The sequence below is a fragment of the Nycticebus coucang genome, chromosome 2, assembly GCF_027406575.1.
Source record: "Nycticebus coucang isolate mNycCou1 chromosome 2, mNycCou1.pri, whole genome shotgun sequence".
Taxonomy (NCBI): domain Eukaryota; kingdom Metazoa; phylum Chordata; class Mammalia; order Primates; family Lorisidae; genus Nycticebus; species Nycticebus coucang.
Window position 1 is genome coordinate 15,770,820 of NC_069781.1, and position 16,515 is coordinate 15,787,334.

General features: G+C 53.6%; 1 protein-coding gene across 14 annotated transcripts in view; it reads right to left on the bottom strand.

Moving 5' to 3' along the window:
- Positions 1–468: 468 nt before the first annotated feature.
- Positions 469–16,515, bottom strand: part of DAB2IP (DAB2 interacting protein) — a 191,962-nt gene continuing 175,915 nt past the window's right edge. For 11 of the 14 annotated variants that reach the window (XM_053563822.1, XM_053563837.1, XM_053563817.1 and 8 more), the window contains 6 exons: positions 14,795–14,973; positions 12,004–12,892; positions 11,134–11,286; positions 9,422–9,615; positions 4,362–4,449; positions 469–3,602 (listed from right to left, as the gene is read on the bottom strand). In XM_053563822.1, the coding sequence (XP_053419797.1) occupies positions 3,435–3,602; positions 4,362–4,449; positions 9,422–9,615; positions 11,134–11,286; positions 12,004–12,892; positions 14,795–14,973 (1,671 nt within the window). In that variant the 3' untranslated portion in view covers positions 469–3,434. The remainder of the gene's footprint in view (positions 3,603–4,361; positions 4,450–9,421; positions 9,616–11,133; positions 11,287–12,003; positions 12,893–14,794; positions 14,974–16,515) is intronic. The other 3 variants (XM_053563792.1, XM_053563783.1, XM_053563802.1) reach the window with 3 other exon arrangements.

Genomic DNA, 16,515 nt, shown 5'->3' on the forward strand with positions numbered 1-16,515 from the left:
CTTAGAAATGTTTAGCCTAGCTGGGTCACAACTTTTTGGTGACCGTTGGCCAACATCTCATCTTCCCTCCCACACCCAGAGCTCAGTGGCTAGTTAAGTGTTTAATGTAGAACTGGCAGAGCTGGCGTCTGCTGCAGGGAATGTACAGGGGCCACTCTATCTCCTGAGAGGCGCCAGGAGCAGCAAAGACTTCACTTCCAAGCACGTCAGAGCCAGGCAAGGGCACTTACAAGATTGTCTGCTCCTTAATGAGGAGGATGCCAACGTGGAGGGAGGAATCCCAGACCACCCAGTAAGCCAAAGCTGGCCAAGAGATTACTGCTACTGGCTTTAGGGGTCTCCCCTGCCCACTAATGCCTCCAAGAGCGAACCAAATGCTGGGTCCCTTGAAAGTATAGTATCAGCCCAGGACTCAGTCACCTCTGTAAAATCACCTAAGACATAGCCGAATGGAGAGGCGAGCCAGGATTAAAATAGCTAAATAAATCTTTAATATTTCTAATTGCAAATGTACAGAAATTGCACAGCCACACAGAATCTTAGAACACCAACAACTTTCTCTGTACATTATTACATAGTTAAAAGTCACAGCTGGAGGGACGAGCTCCAGCCAAACTCCAACGTTTGCATTTTTTTCCTTTTCACATACTTACAAAAGGGGGGAGTAGGGGCTGTGGGTGGCTTTGTGGCTGAGTGTATAGAAAAGAACGGGGCTGTTTCCCTGGACAGTCCAGCACCCGCAGATGAATGGGGTGAGGAGAGGTATACCCCAGGGCAGAGGCTCCGGGGCAAGGGTGTGTGTGGAGCTCTGCCCTTGACCTCCACCCACCCCCACTCTGGGCAGTCAGAAAGTCTTCACCTATGGGAGGTTTGGCAGTTTCCTTCACCCTGAACATAAAAGTTAAGTAAAAAAGTCAGGCATCAGGCTTCAGTGTTGGCAGGGGAGGGGACAGCATTCTCCAACAGAGCCTGGGTTTTGGTGACCTGGGGACCATGATCTTCCCTCAGCAAAGAATGTCCTTCCCTCCATCCCCTTGCCCTGTGGGAACTTGGGGCCTCAGGCAGGGCCCCACCCCCACCCCCTGCAGGCCTAGTCAGGGGCACGTCCCAACAGCCTCCACCCTGACAGCACACTGCAAAGCCAACAAATAAATGCCACAGATGGGGAAAAAACAAACCCAGATCCAAAACTCCTCCTGCCCAATACTGTTCTCTAGATTAAGAAATAAAATAAAAACCACTGGGAGAGCAGCAGTCCCGGCCAGCCCTTGGCAGCACCAGGACCAAAGGACTATTTACAACCAGTAGGTGAAATAGTTACATTACAGTCAAACACCAAGAACATTTACAAAAATCGCCAGACTTGCAATTAAGATAAAAATCTGTGAAGAGTCTGTACACTTTTACAGTTTTTGCACAGGTAAATAAGGCTCTCGGCTTGAGAGCTCACAACCTACGCTGAGGGCAGCAGCACCGCCCACAGTGCTGGCCTCTGTGACCCTCCTGTCCAGGCCCTGGGAACCCCGTCTCCGTATTGCTAAGGGTGCTCAGTTGGAGGTCATTCTACGAGGCATTGGTGGGAGTGGGGTAGAGAGGAGGCACAGGGCTCCCTGGGCAGCAGGGGATGAGACTGGAGCCAGGCCCTCCCTGTGTGGCCACCCTGGTCAGAGACACGCAGGTGAAGGTGGGGGCAGGACAGAGGGGTGGGCAGAAGGGGCAGGGGCAGGGCTTCAGCCCTTACCTCCTCTCTTTCAGAGGTCTAGGACCCCTGTTGGCCCGGCATCTGTCTCTAGCCTAACTGAACTGCAGTTATATCTAGAAACCTCTTCACAGAGCAGCTGCCTCCCCGTCCCCAAGCTCAGGATGGGGTACAGTGTGGCTCTGGGCCAATCCTCCACATTTCCACCCTTTGGGGTGGGGACTCTGGCACCTTCCAGCTGCAGGGGCAGAGGTAGTGGATCCTGCAGCTGGCCCAGTCTCAGCTCTGCTGCCTGGGCAAAGACTCCACCCTAGGCCATCCAGGGCCAGAGCTTGGAATCTGCAGGGTTGGGGAACAGAGGGGAACCGAGAGAGACTCACAATGCTGCCCATCTACGTCCTGCAAGGGGCATGTGGGGGGCAGCAGATAAACTACAGGATAGCCTAGAGCTGAGGAAAACTGCCCCAGCTGTGGGGTGAGCCCCTCCCCTGTCTGCAGCGCCTGGGTCCTTGGCTGGGGGGCCGGGGAGGGTGAGAGGGCCGCCGGCCGCACGCACCGGGCCTGGTGCAGGCTGCTGCTGTCTTGGAGAGGGAGCAAGTCTAACATCCTCCAGGGCCGCTATTTCCCATGCAGTGCGCACGCTCAATTTAAAAGGCCCCTGTGTTCCAGCAAGCGAGCAAGCGGGCTTTTGTTTCTAATGCATACTGTGAAAGGAAAAAAAATCACAGTTATCCACCTTCTCAGGGCCTGCGGGCATTAGAATTTTTTCAAGACCACCAATCAGAGGAGAGATCACCTTTTCTCTCAGGGTGAGTACCAGGTGGCCACTCCCTACAGGGCCACTGTGCCCTGGATGCACGGGGCCCCAGGAGAAGGCAGATATAATGCATGGTGCCATCTGGCCAGCTCAGCCCAGATCTTTGGCTTCCAGGAGCTCCAGAGCATCACCCTGGGCCCATGTGGAAGGTGTGGGAAGTTGTGGGTCCTCCCCACAAGGTGCAACAGCCCAGAAGAAAAAGCCAGGATCCTCAGTGGGTCTATCCAGCAACATGACTGAGGACAGGAAGGAGGTAGGGAGTCTGGAGACAGGCACGAGGGGTGGGTAGGGTGTGCACCCTCAGGTCCTCACAGCCAGGAAGGGTCCTGACAGGCTGCATGCAGTGGCAGGCACGTAGGGTGGAGACGGGCAGGGACAATGACCTCCTGTCCTCCCACTCCCAACCCCCACCTGCCAACCAACCTGGCAGATTCCAGGTCCCACAGGGCAGGGCCCAGCTTTCAGGGAGTCCTGGGCCCCAAGGAGATGAGGGGAAGCCACAGGAACAGGCCCCTAGCCCTTTCATCACCCCTCTGGGCAGCTCCCTCCCTGCTTCCCTGGCCAGGGTGGGGGGAACATGCACTCAGCCAGTCAAGGAGGACAGGGTGACACACCATGTTCGGTAACCAACAGACATTTGTTTGGCAGGCCCTACTCCTGCCAGGCTGTCCCCACCCCCACGTGCAGTCTCTTCTGCCTGCACCCAACACGCTTCTTGGAAGCAGAGAGGGAGCGGCTGGTGACCCGCCTCACGCTGCTTCAGTCTCTCGCGGCTCCCTTTGTGGCTGCCTCCTGGACAGTGGCGGCGGGGAGGGGAGACTCGGCCTCCTGACACTCGTGCTGGGGCTGCAACTGTGGGGGCGCCTCCCCAGGCCAAGACCCTGCCCTTGGCCACCAGTCCCCCTCTCCTCAGGCAGGTTAACAATTGCTGCTGTTTCTGAACTCGCCGTTCTCAGTAATCTGCAATTTGGTGGGGTTGGTGGGGGAGACGCCGTTACGCGCTTGCATGCTGTACCTCTCTTTCAGCTGCGTCAGGGCGCTCATGAGGCGGGCGTTGGCAGCGTCCAGTGAGGCAATGCGCTTCTCCTGTGAACACAGAGGCTGTCAGCAGGAGCCAGGGGCTCCTGGGCCCAAAGGAGGACCATGGGACCATGATGGGACAGGGACCTCCCTGAAGCTCTGTGCACCTGCTGAGAAGCACAGAGAGGGCAGGGAGGAGGTGGCCTGGAGGAGACAGAGGGAACTACATGAAGAAACAGGCCTTTGTGCCACCATTAACCTTGTTGCCTGCCTCTCATCTCAAACAGGGCAGCTCCAGTGGTGCTAAAAGCTGCCCAAGGCTCCTGTGGCAGGCACCCTGACTCCCATACGTGCATGTGACACACATAGAACAGAGATCACAGCACTTAGGCAGTGTAAGCAGGGCCTATTCCTGGGTGAGTGAAGTATCCCTGAGTGGAGGAGACTGGGGCCAGAGTCCTTGTCACATCTCCTCCATAATGCAGTTCGGAAGCTGCAGCCCTGAACAAGAACCCGGCTGCTCCTGCTACCAGCCACCACATCCTCCAGCCCTCCCCACTCCCGTGCTAGAAGCTTCCATTCTTTAGTCAACACCCTGGGTGAAAGACAATACCAAGTGACCCATCAGAAAAGGAGCTGTCCCTCCCCTTTCCCAGCCTGTCCTAGTAAACTTGTGACCCACTGAGAGCACAGGCCTAACTTCTCAGGGCAGAGATCCTGATCTCTTACTCCACCTCAGCTCTTGCAGTGAGGTTTGAGGATGTGGAAAAGCCAAGGTCACCCCCTCCTAATCCCAAGTGGCTGACCAAAGGCCAGAGCTCCCACCTGAGCATCGATGATCTTCTGTTTGGAGTCTACAGCTGCCTGCATCTCTGCGTGGTCCTTCTTCAGTTCTTCCTCCACGGACATCAACCTGTGACCAGCGATAGGGACAGTCAGGCTGTCTCTGCAGGGAGCAGACTGGAGGATCTCATAGCAATACGTTTGGCACCCCTGCACAGAGGGGTCTCCTAGTGTGGGATTGTGCCTGCTCCCTCCTCCCCTCTGCTCCACACCCCCCAAACCTGCTCCCAAGCTCCGGAAAGCCCTGGGGCTGCCTTTTGCTGATGTTCTTCCAGGAGCCATATGAGTGGGGTGGGAGTGAGACCCTCATAAGTCCAGAACGAGGCAGGTGATGCTGTGCTATAGCACCCGTGGTACGGGTAGGAAAACGAAGGTCCTGGAAAGGCTCTAGAAGTTTCTCCACCTTCTGCCTGACCAGAGTCACTAAGGTTGGGTGGGCTCTGTGCTGGACACTTGAGGCGCCAAGATTTATAAAGTCTAGCCCTTCCCCTCAGGAGTTCATAGACACGCAGACAGTGGCCACCCCTGCACTGCGGCAGCTATGCTGGCAAGATCTTGGGTTCACGGAGCAGACAGCAGGAGGCAGCTACCTCCCTGAGGGGAGGGGGTTCACACAATGGGACCAGACAGCTGAAGGTCAGGCAGGCCGGCTCTGTTCCTGGCTGCTTCTTTCCTGGGAGCCTTCTTGATCCCTGCTACCTTCCCACTCTCTCCTTTGGCTTTGGGACCCCATATTCTCGGGGTTGCCTGTCTTCCCATATGCCTTGTCCTGTCTGCCCCAGGACACAACCGTTCCACCAGGCTCTGGTCTCGCTCTACGTACTCTTCTCAGATGAGCCCATCGACGCCCAAGGTTTCTTCCTATTCCCTACCCTCAAGTCTCCCGGCCCAGGGCAGCCTCCCCATACTGGGTGAGCACAGTGCCCATTCACTGCAGACACAAGAGAGCAGCAGTGCCAGGAGGGCTGTGTGCAGGGCTGCCGTGACGGCAGCAAGCAGGAGGGGCTGTGGCCTGTGAGTGAGGGTCCCCGGTAAAGGGCAGTAAGATACTGAGAAACACGGTGCGTGAGGGATGGGTAGATTAGACAGTATCGTTCAGGGAAATGACACTGGAAGGGGACAGATTAACTCTTGTCTTGAGCAACCAAACTACCAACTGGACACAATATCTGAAACAAAGGTTTTCAGACATCGAATAGGAAATGATTCCTAAGAGAAGGGAAACCCACAAGCTTAGCCCAGCTTGTGACCTAGAAGCAGAGGGAGGTGGGTAGCCGGCAGCCTCACTGAGCTGAAACAGGGGGTTCAGGAAGGTCAAGGTGTAGGATTGGGGGTCAGAACGTCAGGGGGAAAAAAATGAAGAATGCCATGCATCTCCCAAAGGGGACAGTGTCTTTGACTGAATAATGATCTGCATGTAGGTGAGAAAACCACCAGCCTAGGCAAGAACCATTGGCAAGGAGTATATAGAACACTCCCAGGAACACTGCGTTCCTACCAGCCAGAACAGAAAGAAGTACTAACACAGGACATCAAATAGAATCCCCAGAAGGAAAGCGCCTCAACAGCGGGGCCAAATCAGGCTTAGGGACTCCGCAGGACCCACTGTAACAAAGCTTAAAAGCAAACCTCAAAAGGATTAAACTGATTCCAAGTTACCTCATGGTATCCCAGAACAAAGCCCAGAGTATTTAAACAAACACAAAAACATCTAGCACCTGACTCTGTAAAATTCGCAATGCCTGGCATCCAGCCAAAAATCACCAAATATGCAGAGAAGTAGGAAAATAAAACTCATCACCATGAGGAAAGCTAATCAGTAAAAACAGACTCAGATGTCACAGGTGATAAACTTAGCAGACAAGGACACTGAAACAACTATTATAAATACATTCTACACATTCAAGAAAATAGAAAGATGAGCATGATGAACAGAAAAATGGATGGAATTTAAACCAATGAAACTACAGAAGTGAAAAATTATCTGAAGCAAAACAATACTAAGCTTAATAGCAGATCAGGCATTGAAGAAGAAATGATTAGCAACTTGAAGACACAATAATAGAAATTATCTAAGATAAAACAGGGAAAAAAAATGAAAAAAGGAAACAACAGAACATCAGTGAGATGTGAACAATAGAACATAAAACAGCCTGATGTACGGGGGCGAGGTGAGATGGTATCACCTACAAATCTAAGACTCAAGACACATCACCATCAAATTACTTATGTCCACCAAAGAAGAAAAATACCCTATGACCAGCCAGAGACAAAAGATACATTAAGTACAAAGGAACAAAGATAATGACAGAGTCCCTGTCACTGTGGCCTGAGGGAAAGGGCCAAATATGACCCACAGGCTGTTTTTGTAAACTGTCCTCTCACACAAATAGTTCTGCTATAACGATGGAGTTGAACAGCTGCAGGAGTGACCATCCAGCCTGGAAATCCTTAAATATTTATTATCTGCCCCTTTTTTGAAAGTTTGCCAACCCCTGCTGTACACAGCAAAGAGATATAGGTAATAAGCCAATAAAAGAGATAAAATGGAATCACAAAAAATAATACTAAGTCCAAAAGAGTATATACAGGAAATAAAAGGAAGAATAGATGGTACAAATAGGAAACAAACAGCGACATAATAGATTTAAACATAATTATATCAATAGTCACATTAAATGTAAATGGCCTAAACACTCCAATTAAAAGATAAAACCTGTTAGATAAAAAGCAAGACCCAGGCTGTGGGTCTTGCCTGTCATCCTCCGGGAGGCCAAGGTGGGTGGACTACCTGAGCTTAGGAGTTCCAGACCAGTGTGAGCAAAGCAAGACCTCTTCTCTACTAAAAATAGAAAAACTAGCTGGGCATTGTGGAAAGCACCTGTAGTCCCAGCTACTCCGGAAGCTGAGGCAAGATGATTGCCCAAGAGTTTGAGGTTGCTGTGAGCTATGCTGATGCCATGGCACTTGTCTCAAAAAAAAAAAAAAAAAAGCAAGACCCAACAATAAGATGCTTGTAAAAGAAATATACAGATGAGTGCTATGCTATGGTGTGAATGTTTGTTTCCCCCTCCAAATTCATATGCTGACACCTAAGCCCCAAGATAATGATCACAACAAGTGGGGTCTTTGAGAGGCACTGAGGTGACTGGGAGGGTGAAGGGAGCTTATTCCTCATCATGCAAAGACACAGCATGATACATGAAGTACAGAGAAAGTCTTCAGCAGACAGGTCTGCTGGCATCTTGATTGTGGACTTCCTGCCTCCAGAATTGTGAGCAATAAATTTCTGTTTATAAATTGCCTGGTCTAAGGCATTTTTTTTTTTTAGCAGTCTGAATGAACTAAGACAGTGGGTTAAAAGCATAAGACTGGAAAAAGATCTATCACATTAACACTAAACAAAAGGAAACTGGGGTGGCTATATTAATATTATCAAAAAGTGTAGATTTCTGGGCTGCACCTCTGGCTCAGTGAGTAGGGTGCTGGCCCCATATACCGAAGGCGGTGGGTTCAAACCCAACCCCGGCCAAACTGCAACAAAAAACTAGCCGGGCATTGTAGCAGGCGCCTGTAGTCCCAGCTACTTGGGAGGCTGAGGCAAGAGAATAGCCTAAGCCCAAGAGCTGGAGGTTGCTGTGAGCTATAACGCCACAGCACTCTACTGTGGGTGACAAAGTGAGACTGTCTCTAAAAAAAAAAAAAATGTAGATTTCAGAGCAAGAAATATTATGAGAGATGAAGACAGGTGATTCTACAATGATAAAGAGGTCAGTTCATCAACAGTACATAACAAGCCCAATGTGTATCCACCTAAGAGTAGAGTTTCAGTGTACGTAAAGCAAAAGCCAAGAGAAGTGAAAGAGAAATAGACAAATCCGTAATTATGATTAAACATTTCAATATCTTGTTCTCAGTAATTGATGGAACTAGAGTAAACAAGTACAGAGAAAAAACAGTAAGGATACAGAAGATTTGAACAACACTGCCTACCTAATTGACATTTACGATGGGGAGGTGTATGCCAGGATTGGTTAGTAGAAATACAGGCTTTAATAAGCCCCTGAATTCAGGATAGCATATACCTCTCAGACAAAAAAACACAGTAAGAGAAGGTGACTAGATTGAAAAGTGTTTCTGTCCTTGGAACAGGAGGTGAGCTAAGAGCAGAGACGAAGGTCAAGTGAACACTCAGTTTCTAGTCATTCTAGTTCTCTTCATGTTAACCACTCTACAATGAGCAAAACCACAAGTAAATAAAGCAAACAGCCAGGAGGAGAGAAATAGATGCTCCACCAGGAGGAATTTGGAAAGGGTTTATGCCATGGGGGACAGGGGGACTTCCTGGCTCCTACACACCTGCTCAGTCTGTCCAGATGCTAGAGTCTCGGGCACTGCATATAAATTAAGACGTAAATGCACATTGGCTCTCCTCCAGCACCTGATACTACCGTTCTAACCAGGGCTGGGACCCTGCAGGCTGACTGCACTCCCACCTGCAGACACCAAGGAAGGTGTGCCCCTACACACAGGCATAGACATGGGAGAGTGCTCACGGGACCCAACTCAAGCCCCAGTTAGCCCAGGCACCTTACAACTCAACCCGTCTCCGTTGGCATCCCCATCCCATGCCCTCCACACCCAAACTGTCTCTTTTAGTTCCCCATCTCAACAGCCAGTACCCTGACACACCCACACTCAGGTGCTCCTAGTAGAAATCTGGGGATTATGCTATGTCCTTCCTCCCACTTGTGGCCTCTGAATGTGACATTCACTCGCACTTTTCCTGCCCTGAATAGGGTCCTTACTGTTTTTCCCAGCACCTGAATCCTGCTCCTAAACTCCCTGAGAGCTTCGCAAGGTGCCATGACTCCTTACAGGCTGGGTGGCAGACCCTCTGGGAAACCAGCATTGGCTTGTCCACCCTTACCTCTTCACCCTGCCAACCCCGCCTCTGCATCCTGCCACCAACCGGCACCGCAGTGCAGGGCTGCACCCTCTCCAGGCCTCCTGCCCACTGCCTGCCCAGGTGCGTGGCCCACCTGCTGATGATGCCCTTCATCTGGATGTCCTTGTCTTCCTGCTGCCGCCGTAGCCGCTCCTCACCCTCCTCCAGCCGGGCCTGGTACTCCAGCACCAGCTTCTGTGTTGTTTCCTCCTGGCACTTGAACAGCGTCTCGTATTCCTCCAGCTTCTTGGTGGAGATCCGCAGCTTGTCCTGCAACACCGCCAGGTCCTGCCGGGAGGGCAGTGTGCCATGGGCACAGCACCCAGGACGAAGAGAGCATAGCTTTGTCAGCCTGAGCAGGAGGACAGTATGGCTGTGACCCCACCAACTTCACAAAACAAAGGGGGGCTGCAGCAAGACACAGCCTGTCCCTCACCTGGGGGCTGTGCACTATGAATACTCAGCCTGGTCTGTGTGATCACGGGGGGATGAAGACTCAGACCCAAACCTCAGAAGTAAGGGTGTAACCAAGGCTCTGAGCCTTGCATAACAAAGGCCAGAGAATGCCTGGATACATGAAGGACACGTGACAGCACTGAGAAATAGGGGCTTTGCAGGAGGGGAAACTGAGGTTCAGACAGATGACCACATCACAGAGAGTGACTGACCAGCAGGATGAGATCCTAGCTTCCCAGCTTCTGAATGGGGTGATGGCGACACGGGCGAATGGGGAGAGAAAGAGGCGGAAGGCCAGCTGGTTCAGGCTCTCTGGACCTGACTCAGCCCAACATGGACCTCAGCCTTCAGGGTGGAAAAGGAACTTATGAGAGGCTGAGAAGGCTCAGAAAAGCCAGGCGCTGTAAGAACATGGGGGCTGAGGGAGGGAGGCAGGGGCCTGGGGTAAGGCCTGGAATCCTCACATCCCTTCTGTCCCTGGTCCCCTTCACAAAATTATGGTAAAAGCAGGTGGATGCAGTGGTCCAGGGGGATGGTGGTAGGTGGCAGGATGCAGCATGGAAATGGAGCTCCCCAAGGCCAGGGAGAGGGTGGTCTGCCACCCTGACCCAATGCCCGTGCTCGAGAGGCTGCTATAGGCTTTCCTGGGCCTATAGCCCAGTGGAGAAAGGACTGCTGTTCTGGGGTGGGGAACTATGCTCTGGGTCTTCCATCTGTCTATCTGGACTTTGGCCCCTGCAGGGGGGAGATGAGAACTATACCCAGATGCAGGGGGGCTGCCACAATTGGAAGGTGTCAGTGGACAATCAAAACACCTGCTGCCCCACCCAATGCCAGATATGTGTGGTGGGTGGGATCTGAAGACACCCTGTGGCAATCTCACCCAGCCCTCACTCTGCTACCTGCTGTTTCTTCCCCAGGCCCTGGTGGAGACCAGAAGGAAGAAGACCCAGGCCTTGGGTAGGCCAAACCCTGGGGGCCTGGATGGTGGCGGGGGGGGGGGCTTCTCAGGTATCTTGGGGGGCCTGCCACTGCCTCCTCATGCAGAAGGCTCCCCCAGAGGGTCTCCAGCCACCTCTTTGGCACCTCCTTTCCTCAGTCACCAGGCTGAGGAGCCCTCCCACAATCCCACCACAGGGTCTCAGGAGTCTGTATCCAAGACTAGTCCCAAATGATTCTGAGTTGCAGAGGAAACTGTGGCTCTAAACTAAGTCTCCCTTGCTGCTTTACTTCCAGATTCCAATGACCACTGTCCTCCCATGAGGCAGGGGGCTCAGAGGCATTGGCTATGCACAAGAAAGTGACGCCCCCTCATTGGGGCTCTGCCCGACTGCTGGGGTCCAGCTTTACCTTTTCTGCTTGGCTGAGCTCGTCCTTACTCCTTAGCCTATCCCTGGGGGGGGGATCTGGGCCCAGGCCCTCGTCTTCTAACAACTGCGCATTCATGGTCAAGAGCCACGCGGCTGTGCGGTCCAGGGCATTGGGGCTCACGGGTGAAGGGCCCTACAACGAAACACAGCTGTGAGGGGCTGGCAGAGGAAAGGGAGGGCAGGAGGGTGAGTGGCACCAGGTGAACCACAGGGACAAGTGGCTCAGGGGCAAAGAGGGAAGCGTAGGAGCCCCAACTGACTGAGCATCTACCACTGCAGCCCCCACCCACGAACTGTCTCCCACACAGGTACCACACTCTGCTGCCGAGGTGACAGGGAGTGAGTTCTGTTGTTGGGGGTGCCAGCAAGCTGAGCTGAGGGGTACACAGCACCTGGACAATCAGCCCAAAGCACATCAGCTTCACATGTTGCCTGCAGCCTGTGGGTGACAGAGACAGCCCATCCCACCAGCAACCCAGCCTGGGAAACCTTACGGCTAGGTCAATTCCAACTTTCGGTCATGGTTTTAGGCTTGGAATTAACTAGAGATGGATGGACCCCTCCCTCTTTTTCTCCCATCCCTGGGGGAATCAGCAGAGGGGCCTGGAGTTCCCTGGGAACACAAGTCTCCCTGGTTCAGAGGATTCAGGCAGGAAGAGTGAGACCCAGAGGGAAGGGATGGTGGCACGCAGCAGGCTGGTAGGATGGGGCTGGACGTAGCATTGCTCGCATGGAATGGAAGCCAGGTGCAGGTGCAGGTGGGATGACAGAGGGGAGGAGTATGACGTGGGGAGTGTTGGCCTGACTCTGCCTGAGAGCCCAGCCCTGCCCTCTGACCAGTGGCACTGACCTGCTTGTGCACTGCCCGTGGCTTCAGCTCCGGGCTGTCCCCCTTGGAAGAGGAGGACTGCTGTCGCAGCCGGGCACCAGGACCTGCCCAGTCGGGTGAGGCCGACGCCAGAGTTCCGCTCGAGGGTCGTGGGTACTGCAGTGTGCTCAGCAGGTTGGGAGGTGTCCGGCCACGGGGGGCAGGAGGTGGTGGAGGGGGTGGGGGTGGGGGCTGGTCAATCCTCCGCTGGGGGCCAGCGCTGTTCTGCCGTGGCACTGTGGGCTGCCCGCCCTTCTCAGTCAGTGACATCTGCCGCCGTGCTAGCTCTCCAGGCCGCCGTGCCAGCTCCTCCGCGGCAGTGCTGAAACTTCCCAGCTTGGCAGCGGCTGCCAACTCCTCGCTGTTGCTGTGAGAGCTCAGGGAGCTGTGGCCCTCAGAGCCTGAGTCACCAAGGCCACGAGGTGACAGTGGCAGGCCAGCAGCCATCTGGTACACAGGGTTCTGGAAGGAGAGTGGTGCCAACAGCTGGGGCCGGCCTGGTGCGCCCTCGGAGGTGCCTGGTGTGGTCGGTGTCTGGCCTGTCCGCCGCACTGTGGCCAGCCCTGCCAGGCTCACTGGGGCTGCCCGGGCCGGCCACCCAGCCACCAACTGAGTTGCAGGTGCTTGCCCATCGGCAGGGAGGACATCAGGGCCCACGGGGGAGCCCGCCTCCCCGTCCAGCGTGCGGGTATCTTGGAGGTCCACCATGGACAGGCTCTTGCCACCGTTGGCCATCTGAAGGTCAGGCTCGTTGGCTTCCGAGTAACTCGAGCTGCGGGCAGGTGAGGGCTGGACCCCGGAGGACCTTGTGACAAAAAACAAGTCCTTGTTTTCGGGGGTTGGAGACGGTAACCGGGTGAAATCTATTAGACTGCAGGGAGACAAGCACACACAGGGAAAGAAGGGGGAAAAAAGAACTGTGAATGCAGTCACAGCGGGTCCAAACCGACAGCACTCGCCAACCTGCAGGGGCCTACAGCCCGAACCAGGGCGGGGAGAGGAAGGTGCTGGGGTGGCAGCAGCCGGAGAGTCCAGGGCCAGGGGCCGAGACGGCTGCTCCTGCACAGTTTCTGCTCTAGGGGCCAGTGCGGCTTGCTCCAGGCCAGGCTGCCTGGCAGCCCCTTTCCCTGCCCTGCTGCATCTTGGAACAGCAGGTGCTGGGGTATGGGGAGCTCTGGACAACTGCCCCCGGCTAAATCCAAACCCACAGCTCAGTGGCTCTCTGCTATCCACGGTCCTGCACGGAGAACTCCACGTTCACAGGCACTAGGGCTCCCTCTGCCTCCTCCCTCTCGCTCCTAATCAGACTGGTAACCCAGGCAGGAGCCTGGTGAAACCTCCTCTTGCCCAGCCTCCTGATGCCACTCCCTTGTTTGACTGGCAGGCGGGGGCTAGAGTTCCTGGCAAAAACAAGGAATCCAAGGAGGATCCGTGAAAGGCATGACTCATCCAGCAGGTCTGGGAGGGGGAGACCAGGGTCTGAACCTGCAGGTGCAGGCTGTCCCTGCCCTCAGCCTGCTGCATGCCCTGGCCGCCTCCTCACCCTTATCTTCAGCCTCTCTCTCATGCCCGCACACCCCATGAAAGCCAGTGCTGTGGAAGAAAACACAACTGTGGTGGGGGCTGGGGGAACTTTGGAGGGAAGAAAGTGGGGGTGAATTGGCAGCAAGGGCTTGGGGTGGGGTTTCACATGTGCAGCGAGTTGGCTTCACCTCAGGGGAAAGGAAGCCTTTGCTTGTGCCCCCAGGAGACCCAGGGCTCCCAGGCTGGGAAGAGCTGGATGAGGCAGTACGTGGAGTTGGGAGAAACATAAACGAGGCCTGGGTGTGTGGCTGCCCACGCCATGCCCAGGCCTGGCCTTCTCTCAGTCACTAAGGTGAACTCTCGCCTCAGGACTGCTCTCTCTCACCCGGCAGCTTAAATGAACAGATCCCCAAGCAAGCTCTATATCTGGGGCCTCCCCCTGGGCACCACACCCCACCCTGCTTAAAAGCCTGATTGAACCAGACCACACTCCCAGGACTGCTAAAAACGGTGCCTGGCAGGAGAGGGGAGGGAAGGAAAAGAATGGAACAGAAATGTTTCAATATAAACTCCATGTTTCTTAAAGGAATGTCCCCATTTTGACTTCAATATTCAAGAACATTATGCCTCCTACTGCACCATGTATGTGTCTTATTTACACCAAGCAGAACTGTGTCCCCGGGGTGTGGTCTCAGCATCTCACCTTGTTTTCTGGGCTCCCAATCTCAAAGGCTGGTAGCCACTCAAATTCCTTTTGAAAATACAACCCCCTAAGCACTGCTTCTGGAGATTCTGACTCAGGCCCAGGAAATATCAGGAACATGGGTGGGTTTTTAGTTTTGTTTTTTTTTTTTTTCTTTTTTTGAACCTGGGTATTTTTAACAAATACCAGGTGATCTGGAAATGCCAGAGGTATCTGGGACCAGAAATTCCTCTTCAACACATCATGGCATCTCTCTCTGGGCCTTTGCCTGTGCTTGCCTTCTATCTACCATGCCTTTTCCACCAATGGAAATGCTACTTTACCCAAAACACTCAAAAACTACAACACCTCTTCCTCCAGGAAGCCTTCCCTGATTTTTCTGAAATGCAGGTTCACTACTTGGGGCTGGCAACCATACAATTCAAGTCTCACCAGGCTTGTTCTATAAACCCTTATGTAGGCCTTCTCTTCCACATGTGAGAGCAGATGGGATGTGTCTGGTCTATACATGCACCCACCACACCCAACATGCCTGGCAGCTCTTACCCAGAGAGATCATTCTCGATCACCATCTTCTGCAGCCCAGCTGAGATGATGCTGCTGCCAGAACCTGGTGTAGAGGCCAGGTCATTGGTTCCTGTGAGCTGCCCACTGCCTGGGGTGCTCAGTGCTGTGTGGACATCCCTCAGGATCCGAGGCAGAGGTCCCAGTTTGGACACAATGCTCTACAAAGACACATCAAGAGGCAGGTGTGACCTCCTGGAGCCACTTGAGGAGGTTAAGTATAGGCCACAGCCACTGAGGTGTCTCTGAGAAATGCAGAGCCCTGCCTGCTGCCAGTCAGAGCCCTGCCTGCTGCCAGTCAGAGCCAGCAGGTCTGGGAGGGGGAGACCAGGAGTCTGTAAATCTACACCTCTTACCAGTTCCCCTGAAGCCCATAGGGAAGGTGCTGGCCTAGCTGATAAAACCTCACATCCTAGTTCATCCTGCCCCAATGCCGCCATAGAGAAGAAAGCATGCATGGAATCCCAGAATTTCCACGCCTACACCTCTCCATCCAAGAGGCTCCTGTGACAGCCCCTCCCACATCACCTACTCCACAGGATGGGCTAGGGCCTGACCCACTTTGGCACCTCTGCCCCTGTGGAGATGGTCCAGGCACAGAGCAGGCACTGCCAGATGCTGGGCAGACAGAGAGCAGTGCCCTGGCCCATCTGTGGTTTAGACAGAGTACTGAGGGTTCCAGGCCATAGGGCTGAGCTGGAAGAGGGGGACACTGCCTTAACTTGCTTATGCACAGAGGACTCTGTATAAAAACAAGGCATAAAAACTCATCCAGCCAAAAGACAGACGTGAGAGGCAAACAGCCTCATTTCCAATCCCTATTACAGCTATCCCCTGTCATAACCCTGATGACCTTACTTCCTGCTTAGCTGTGCATACATGGACAGTGACCAGCATAGGGGTGCAATAAGTGGTGGCAGACAGAGTGACTGATACTGGCTACAGCATGGAGCCTGGGGTCCACATTTCCAATCCCCTTCTGCTTCTCACGGCCAAAGGCCAAAGGGATACAAATGAGCAATGATGATGGCCTCTGACTGCAACAGCATCAGTTTTTAGTGCAAAGTCAGGACTGACCAAAGTGCCCATCACTATTGGGACTAATGAAATGAATTGCACTCACGTGATAGAATAGTCCGTGGCCGTTAGTATGCACTGACATCCCAGGGTGCCCACAAGAGTGGGTGAGAAGGGCATAAGGCAGTGTATATAAGTTCTCACTTTCAAGCAAACTTAAAAAGGGAAAGCTGGCTCATACTCTAGTCCCAGATACTCAAGGAGCTGAGGTGGCTGCAGGGGGCTTTGACTGCGCCACTGCACTTCAGGGTAAGACCTTGTCTCTCAAAAACAGGGTGGGGGAGGAGGGGATACTTGTTGTGCCTGCACGTGTGTACTTACACAGGCACAGATTGTGTCTAGAAGGCTGCACACCACCAGTGGTCTGGATGGCCCCTAGGGAATGGGACCAGGTGGCATAAAAGGTATTCCAGGCTGGTTTTGGCATTAATTTTGTAAGGTGGAACCTTAGAAAGCAAGGGATATCCCCAAAATAGTCCTTGGCAGCCCCAGCCTCTAATTCTAAGAAACCTGTTCCCTGTGTGGTCCCAGGCCAACAGTTAGTGAAATGCAGGGTGGGGAGGCTCATTGCAGGTGACTGCAGCAATGTCAGAAGGCTCTAGTCAATAACCTTGTCAACTTACAGA